Genomic DNA, 8,634 nt, shown 5'->3' on the forward strand with positions numbered 1-8,634 from the left:
AAATTCCCACATAGCATTGTCATACACAAGTGAAAACCACAAACAAAATAAATTCACAACACCGGATGAACAACTTTACTTTTCATGCATATTTATGTCAAACTAAATATTCCAACATCATTTATCTGCAACATTATGTTGATTTTATTTTTTGCTTTCTTGAAACTACTGTACTAATATCATTAGTTTTGTATTGCCACAGTGTTAGTTTTTTTTGCAGATAAAGATATTTGGATGCATGTACTTTTAAAGATTCCCTAATACCAGGGGTGGTGAACAAATTAGACACAAATACCCACATTTTACATCAAAAGCGGCATAAAAAAATCCAATCTGCCAAATTATTTTGTAAAATATAATCTATTATTTGTTTTTAAATGAGCCCTGATAAATTTGAGTGTGTGTTTAAGAGAGAATAAAAATAAACATGAAACGAGGAAAAGAGGCACAGTAAATTCAAAATAAAATAAGAAGCAAAGAGCCGCATTCATTTTGGCCAGGGAGCCGCATGCGGCTCGAGAGCCGTGTGTTTTTCCACCCCTGCTTAATTTGGCAGAACCTCATAATCGGTTGATACCTAAAAAAATTAGTGATATACATTGGAATATCTTTTCTACATACACTCTGTAAACCCTGCATTTTACTTACCCTTTGATCGAGTAAAAAATCATCCTATCCCCAGCGATATTGGTCGCTAGGTGGCGCATTTGCGCCTCCCTCCCACGCAGCCATCTCTCCCACGTGCAGAAGTGCGTGGTTGCAAATGTGCTCGTGTCAAGCATGTGCTGAAGCGGGTTGTTGTTTCTACTTTTCGAACCCGCCCCTTTCCTTCTGATTGGCTAAAGAGCGAGATTGACGTGCGTCTTCTCCTCTCTCTTTGTGGAAAACACACCAGAGGGCGGGGCTTACAGGGGTTATTCAAATTCAAGTTGTTCAGGCACATGCAAGAGTCCCCGTGATGCCACTGACTTGCTGCAAAGTTGTTGGAAAGTCTTGAGCTCAAAGCACCGTCTCGTCGTACACTTTGTTAGTCATTTCAGCCCTCAAGATGTCAACATTTAATCACATCTTCGGAGATAGGGGAGAAGTTCCTGATCTCATCAGATCCTTGGCTGACTATCCCTTCTCTTTCCCAGCTTTTGATGACGGGGGTGAGTCAAAATGTTTTATCATTTTTGCCAGATGTCGGAATAAAAGTCTAAAACGTTTGTAATTTGTATATAAGTTGGCTGGCTCTGTTTAATTCTAGGTTGAGTAATATTAAAACACATCTGGGATGTGGTCAGGATGTAAAATATGTTGTGATTTGGCGGATTTATGCTGATTCCAATTGATTTTTGAGAAATCCATGTAGTCCTTTTTTCTTTCTGTTATTTTTTTTTTATTTGTCATTTTTTTCACGATTATAGCCTGCCATTCGTGTGTTTTCAGAAGACCCGGAAATTCCACATTGTTCATTCATTGCTATGTATAATTGTATATTATTCACTGAACTCCCGAACAACAACTATGTTTATGCTTTAATCGTGTATCAACCGGATAAATTGCCCCTAAAGCTTTAATAATAATAAAGTAAACAAATGTTTTCTCATGCAATCGCACCAAGCGCCCCCTGCTGGCTGTTATGGTAAATGATGGGCGCGTAAAACATACGTACATACACTTCTGATGTCACTTACCAGCATTCATATAGTGTTTATATTACAAGTGTTTTCATATTTTTGATGTTTGTATATTTTGGTTTTAGTAATCATTTCTTTAAATGTTTGGAAAATTGGTGCGTATCACGCCTGCCTAATATGGACTAATATAGTATTAAACAATATTGTAAATGAATTATTTCTTAAAAAGACGAAATGTAGATTATTTTTGTAAAATACTGGGTTTTTTTTTTGTTAAAAACACTAGAGGACACTATTGACAATATATTTATATCTCCCCTTTAAGACAATATGAGTCACTCAACTCACCAATTTTGATTTACTTAGCCATTTGTTCACCTTTAATTAAAATATTGAGCTGCAGCTCGATAGTATGTTAGTGAAAGATTGCTTTATCTCGTTTTAGTCCAGTCTCGTGTTTCTGAAGGACAACGAAACAAAACACGTGCGGTTGCGGCAATGTGCACTTTGAACACTTTGTGCGTTAAATCTGATATATTCTGCGAGGCAACCAACTCGCTTGCCTGGCACACCTCTCGCTTTAAGAACATCGCGTGCAGCAGAACGTGATAAACACAATCTTTTTGATGCCGTATCGTATGTTAACAGTCGTCCACCGAGGTCGACATGAATTAAGATTGTTTTTCTCCCCATATTTCTTGATGAAAAACCGAAAATAAATAACCGATACTGACTTTTATATACACCGGCTCTTATTCATAGTGACAACGTTACATGTAATGATATATGTTTATAAATTACGTTTGTATGTTTTAAATGGTATTTTAATATTATTATGAACAATAATAATGCGTCACTAGAAAAAAAGAGGGCAGGTGTTCCACAGACGAGCTCGTCAGTTACAGCACGTGCGACGGAGCACGCGGCCACGCCCCCTCCACAGTTTGTACCGTCACGTGAGCGAGTGAGGGCGGGGGGCACGTGTTTTGCCACGAGTGTTCTCGCCACACGATTGCAGGGATGTCTGCAAACAACTATTGTCGGTTTTGTGGCCACATTAGTAAACATAAGACAATGATCTTTTCGGGGTTCTAACAAGTCTAGATTTTATTAAAAAAATAATCGTGTTTTAAGCGATTTTGATTTGTTAAAATGTATTTATATTTTTCTGATTTCGAAGTCGAACTGAAAGCAGTTTGGACCGAATTAGTAAACGGAAAGTGACTAAATAATAAAAATAATAAAGACGCCATACATACATGACATGAAAAGGCAGCCAATCAGATTCTACAATTTGAAAATGGGCGTGTCTTAGCCTCGTGAATATCTCACACGCGCTTTGGGTGGGCACGGGTAGCACAAAGGGGGGCAGTGTAGTTTCCGCATATCCGTGTTCTTTTGACGACGGGCTGCTTTGCCAATTGTAGAAGTTTTAAGGTGCTCCCTTTGGTGTTTATTTCCTAAATTCTGCGGGGAACAATGCACGGAAAAGCAGCGATGGATGTCGCGCTAGAGCGCGACTCGAGCGTCGAGCCATCAGTTAAGCAGAAGTCTTGCCTGTTTGTTTTAAAGAAGATTATGGACATCCCACCTCCTAACATTTTAGAGGAGTGCGACGACGGTAAGACCTCCGTAGCATAAAGTGTTCGTGAATGTGACATGTAATGACGAGATGAAAAAGAACACAAAGTTCCAAGTGCATCGCTCTGGAAATACGCCCCCAATCCTAACAATTAGGACGGCTTATTTCAGCATTTATCACCCGTCTCTTTTTGCTTTGAATTTTGTGAGCCGCACGGGTAGACCATTGTATTAGTGGAACATACATTTTGTCACTTTTGACAACCGCCTGTCATCCCAACCTCGGCATTGAATTCTCCCTCATTTTCTGAACCGCTTTATCCTCATTAGGGTCGCGGGGGGTGCTGGAGCTTATCCCAGCTGACTCCGGGCCAGAGGTAGGGGGCACCCTGAATCGGTGGTCAGGGCACGAGGAGACCGACAACCATTCACGCTCACACTCATACCTAGGGGCAATTTAGAGTGTCCAATCAGCCTACCCTGCATGTTATTTGGAATGTGGGAGTAAACCGGCCTCTGCGATTGGCTGGTCACCAAGCTGGGATAGGCTCCAGCACCCCCGCGACCCTAGTGAAGGATAAAGCGGTTCAGAAAATGAGATGAGAGATGAGATCAGGAAACCGGAGTACCCGGAGAAAACCACGCAGGAGAACATGCGACATTGAATTATTTATTCTCTTTTTGTTAATACACCCACACGCCCGATTTGATGATTTGAACTCCGGTTATTGTTTTCTGTTGGAATCAGACCTCGAGAAGGAGAAGCTGGGCTCAGCTGACGATGTGGAAGGGGGCGGGGTTGCTGCAGCCAACGTCGGTGGAGTATCGAGGGGAGGCAGTGGGGGCAGCGCCGGAGGGGTGTCAGCCTCCTTGACCCCAGCTATTTGGGAGAAGACCATCCCCTACGATGGCGAGACCTTCCATCTGGAGTACATGGATCTGGACGAATTCCTTCTGGAGAACGGCATCCCGGCCAGCCTGGAGGATGAGGAGCTGCAGAAGACTCTGGAATCGGAGGGAGTAAAAGGCAAGAGCGCCCTGAAGGTTGCCAGCGTAGCTAGCGCGACGGCAACGTCGCCGTCTCCGTCGCCTCTCCCCGACACTTCGACGGGAAGCCCAGAGCCAGACGAAGCGGCGACTGTCATCACGCTACTGCCTGCTAAATTGGAGGATGATGATGACGACGAAGAAGATGAGGATCAAGAAGATGAAGCCTTGCTCAGTGAGGAAAAAGTGGCGGAAGTGAAAGAAGACAATCCTGGTAAGGAATTTGCATTATTCGGACTATAAGCCTCACATGAGTACAAGTCGCAAAAAAATGCACATTGAAAGGGGAAAAATAACACAAGTAGCATTTTTGGGGAAAAAACACAAGTAGCATTTTTGGGGAAATTTTATTTGCTAAAATCTGAAACAAAGAACAGAAATGTAATCTTGAAAGGCATTTAAAATAGTAAAAATAGGAATAGCAATAACAGGCTGAATATATATATATACGTATGTGTATATGTATGTATATATACATACATATGTATATGTATATGTGTATATATATATGTATATATACATATGTATGTGTATATACATACATATGTATGTATATATATACACGTATATATATATATATATATATATATATATATATATATATATATATATATATATATATATATATATATATATATATTTATATTTATATTTACAAAAAGAGGCGGGGGACACCCTGAATTGGTGGCCAGCCAATCGCAGAGCCTGACAAGACGGACAAACATTCCCGCTCACACTCATACCTAGGGGCAATTTAGAGTGTCTAATCAGCCCACCATGCATATCTTTGGAATGCAGGAGGAAACCGGAGTACCCGGTGAGAACATGTAAACTCCACACAGGTCGACCAACCTGGATTTGAACCCAGGTCCCCCACTGTGAGGCCGACGCGCTAACCACTCTACCGCCAGACTGCCCCGTTATGAGTGTTCCTTAGAAGCAAATCTTTTCCTTTACCGACAGGTACTGGAGAGCATAACGTGCCGTCTCCCATCAACCCGGACGACATTGAGGTGGATGTTAACTTCCAGCCAGATCCCACAGACTTGGTCCTTTCCAGTGTACCGGGGGGAGAATTGTTTAATCCTCGTAAACACAAATTTTCCGATGAGGAGCTCAAGCCGCAGCCCATGATCAAGAAGGCCAAGAAAGTCTTTGTTCCGTCCGAACAGAAGGTAACCTCACTCATTTATTTGCTCACATTTAAAAAAACAATTGGATGGACAAATGGATTTTCACAATTTTATGAACTTAAATACCTAAAAATATAGACTTTTAAAAATAATTAATAGGAGAAAAAAATCGCAGAGAAGTGAAGTCACGATAATCGAGGGAAGACTGTTTATATATATTTTTCCATATCGCACAGCACTACTCACCCTGTTATACCCTAGTCTTTCCTATCTTCTATCACGTGAATATCACAGAATGAGTTCTGTAAAAATAATAATAATAATAATAAATTAAGTCAGAAAACATCCCTTTTTATTCATTTTATTTTGTTCGCAGGATGATAAATATTGGTCCAGGAGGAAGAAGAACAACGTGGCCGCCAAACGTTCCCGCGACGCTCGGCGTCTCAAGGAAAACCAGATCACGGTGCGCGCCTCCTTCCTGGAGCGAGAGAACGCAGCCCTGCGACAGGAAGTGGCCGATATGCGAAAAGATTGCGGCCGCTGCAAGGCCACCTTGGCCCGCTACGAGGCCAAGTACGGACTGCTGTAAAGACCCGCCTCAAACTCCGCCATCAATCAATTTGACAAAAGCAGAAAACTTCCTTCCCCGCAGAATTCAACACAAGACACAAACACACGAGGGAAAACCAAATTTGCACTCTTGTTGACCTCCGGTCACTGTGTCAAACTCCGGTCGCGGGGCCTGAACCTGGCGCCGGAGTTGCGGATGCACATAGGGTGGGATAGACTGGGAGCACTGGTCATGGGAAGGTCTGTGGAGAGCGCCTGGCTCCTTCACTTTAGAGGAAGGCGATGACACTCCCACGGATACGTGCAGACGTGTTGCAAAATACAGTTGGTCTCGATACTTTCATAGAAGTCAGGAAATATGAAAAAGGCAGACTGATAACACATAATAGACACTAATCTTTTTTTTTGACATTTTATTTTATTTTTTTATCACTGCATCGCACTTCCTTTAGTGGACCAAAGTTTGAGTGTACTTGGAATGGTGGCCACTTCCCTTGTGTCGCGCATACATTTGTGTCTAATTCCTTTTAATTCTCAAAAAGGATACGGAGACAGGATAAAGACTGGAGTAGAAATCGGGTACTTGGATCTGGAAGGAACTGAAGCCAGTACCTCAGGTGGTGGAGGAACGACGGCTGAGAATTTATTTAGTCTTCTAACCAAGTAAAACACACACATATACACACACACTATATGTAAATTCATCTCCAGTGTTTAATCTTTTGTTGCACTATTTCTTCAAAGACTGTCGTGGTTGCGGGTACCTTATTATCACTGTGGGAGGGACGGTAGCGTAATAGAATACATGCATGAAGTCCTCGTACTTATCTCAGAACGGTTTGCTAAAAGATGAACTTTCTAGCTGCCATTGACGGCGAGAGGCGTCCCATCTGTATGAATGAAATCTCGAATGCCACGTAATTGGGACTTCTAGCACCGTCAATGGCGGAAAGTTAGAAAAATAATAACAACAGGCCGGATAATTGTACCGGGTCATGTTGGTCTGTGTGTAAAATGAGATATTTCAACTCATTTTGACAATAATAAGGGCAGAGTTTGCTTTTCAAATTCAGGTTTGAAGGAATCGCTGGCCCTCCTTTTTGTGGAGGGGTTATGTATGTTAGGATGTTTATTTTACTACACTCTGCAGGTAGAGGGCGCTCACGGCCCTCGACTGCCCATTGGTAGTGTAGCGATGGATGGCTGGATTGTTGTCGGAAAATAATTAGCTGTCCCCAAGGCGACTCTTTTTAAAGCCTGTAAATAAATGATCGTTTTCGAGGTCTTCGTATCCTAAAACAGGGATTTTTTTTGACTGTGTCTTTATTAATCCGATGCTAGTCCTTATATTTGCCAAATAGTCAATGAGTGCTGTATTTATTCTGATGCTAATAATGCACCTGTCGATTGTGATGTACAAGAATATGTCAGATTCTTTTTATCCCGTTGAGGAAAATGCGTTTAATGAAACCAATGACTAAGCAGGGACTCTAATGGGATTAACTGTGTTTAAAAATATATTTCTATTGTTTTAAGGGGTTCTTTGTCTCGTCAATATATACTTAAACACACATAAATATAAATATATATGTGTATATACATATGTATATATACACACATATATACATACACATATATACATATATTTGTATATATACATATATGTGTGTCTAATACACAAAGGCAGGGTATGTTCTTAGTTACCTCATCCACCAATTCTTTCAAAAAGAATGAATCAAGTGATAGTTGAAGTCACGCCTGGGCGATAAGTCGATTTTTATGAATGAATTAGAAGTATTTTTGCAAATGAATAAAAATAAATTAATTATTGTTTTGCTTTTTAATTCCGTGATAGAGATTGGCTCTTTGTTCTTTTTGGTTACCTTACTTTTGGGGGCTCTTACTACTACTTTATTTTCTCTATTTCTTCTGTCACATACTGTTCTGCGTAATTTCCAAATGGCTACTACTTTAAACGCAAGGATAAAATAAAATATATAAAAAAATGGCAGCACATTGTAGTACGTACTTGTATTTAGAAATATGTCCAGCGGGGGGCAGTACATGCCCTTGTTATTCCTAATTGAATGTTATCTGTAACTGGCCGTATATGGCCCGCGGACCGAAGTTGAAAAACATGTACACACACGATCCGGGGGCGGGGCGAGCGCGTGAATCCCGTTTCGGCGAAACGTCCGTTCAGCGAACTGTCCGTCGGCGCAACGTCTTTCGGCGAATCGTCCAAGTACCCTCTTAAACCCAATAGAGGGTGAAACTTGCATTCTTTATCTTTTATTTTTATTGTCACTTTAAAAAGTAGGGAGTGAAAATAAATTATTAACAGAAATCGTAAACCAAATTAAGAAACTTTTATTATTTCGCCTTATCGCCCAGCCCTAGTCGAAGTAGAGAGCATATACAGTAAATGCTAATATTCTAAAGTCTATATGTCCATTTGTCTTTTTTTTTTTTAATGAGTGGCTGGAATGGCAGCCTCTTTTACCGAGAACATTACAGACTGTTACAAGTTGTATAATACAGATTATTTTGCCCTTTTTTCTGTCTGATCCGTCGACTCGTGCGCCAGTAAATGTGGCAATAACACCCTGTATTTGACTATATTGCTTGTTTAATTTCAGTGATATTGTGTGTAAAAAATGTAATTCCTTAAAGGAAAT

At 40.8% G+C, this 8,634-nt stretch overlaps 1 protein-coding gene across 2 annotated transcripts; it reads left to right on the forward strand.

Moving 5' to 3' along the window:
- The first annotated feature begins 940 nt into the window (after positions 1-940).
- tefb (TEF transcription factor, PAR bZIP family member b) lies at positions 941-7,970 on the forward strand. 2 transcript variants are annotated; one of them, XM_077618410.1, is made up of 4 exons: positions 941-1,151; positions 3,952-4,464; positions 5,214-5,425; positions 5,760-7,970. In XM_077618410.1, the coding sequence occupies exons 1-4, from the start codon at positions 1,049-1,051 to the stop codon at positions 5,973-5,975; spliced, it is 1,044 nt and encodes a 347-aa protein (XP_077474536.1). In that variant the 5' UTR covers positions 941-1,048; the 3' UTR covers positions 5,976-7,970. The 2 variants fall into 2 exon arrangements, with proteins under 2 accessions (XP_077474536.1, XP_077474535.1); XM_077618409.1 differs by lacking the exon at positions 941-1,151 and adding an exon at positions 1,168-3,243.
- The last annotated feature ends 664 nt before the right edge of the window (positions 7,971-8,634 follow it).

This window comes from Stigmatopora argus, chromosome 14 (genome assembly GCF_051989625.1).
Source record: "Stigmatopora argus isolate UIUO_Sarg chromosome 14, RoL_Sarg_1.0, whole genome shotgun sequence".
NCBI lineage: Eukaryota > Metazoa > Chordata > Actinopteri > Syngnathiformes > Syngnathidae > Stigmatopora > Stigmatopora argus.

Coding starts and splice junctions, on each gene's coding strand:
- tefb (XM_077618409.1), top strand. CDS start 3,102: ATGCACGGAAAAGCAGCGATGGATGTCGCGCTAGAGCGCGACTCGAGC. Junction 3,244..3,951: donor TTTAGAGGAGTGCGACGACG/GTAAGACCTCCG, acceptor TGTTGGAATCAG/ACCTCGAGAAGGAGAAGCTG. Junction 5,426..5,759: donor TTGTTCCGTCCGAACAGAAG/GTAACCTCACTC, acceptor TTTTGTTCGCAG/GATGATAAATATTGGTCCAG.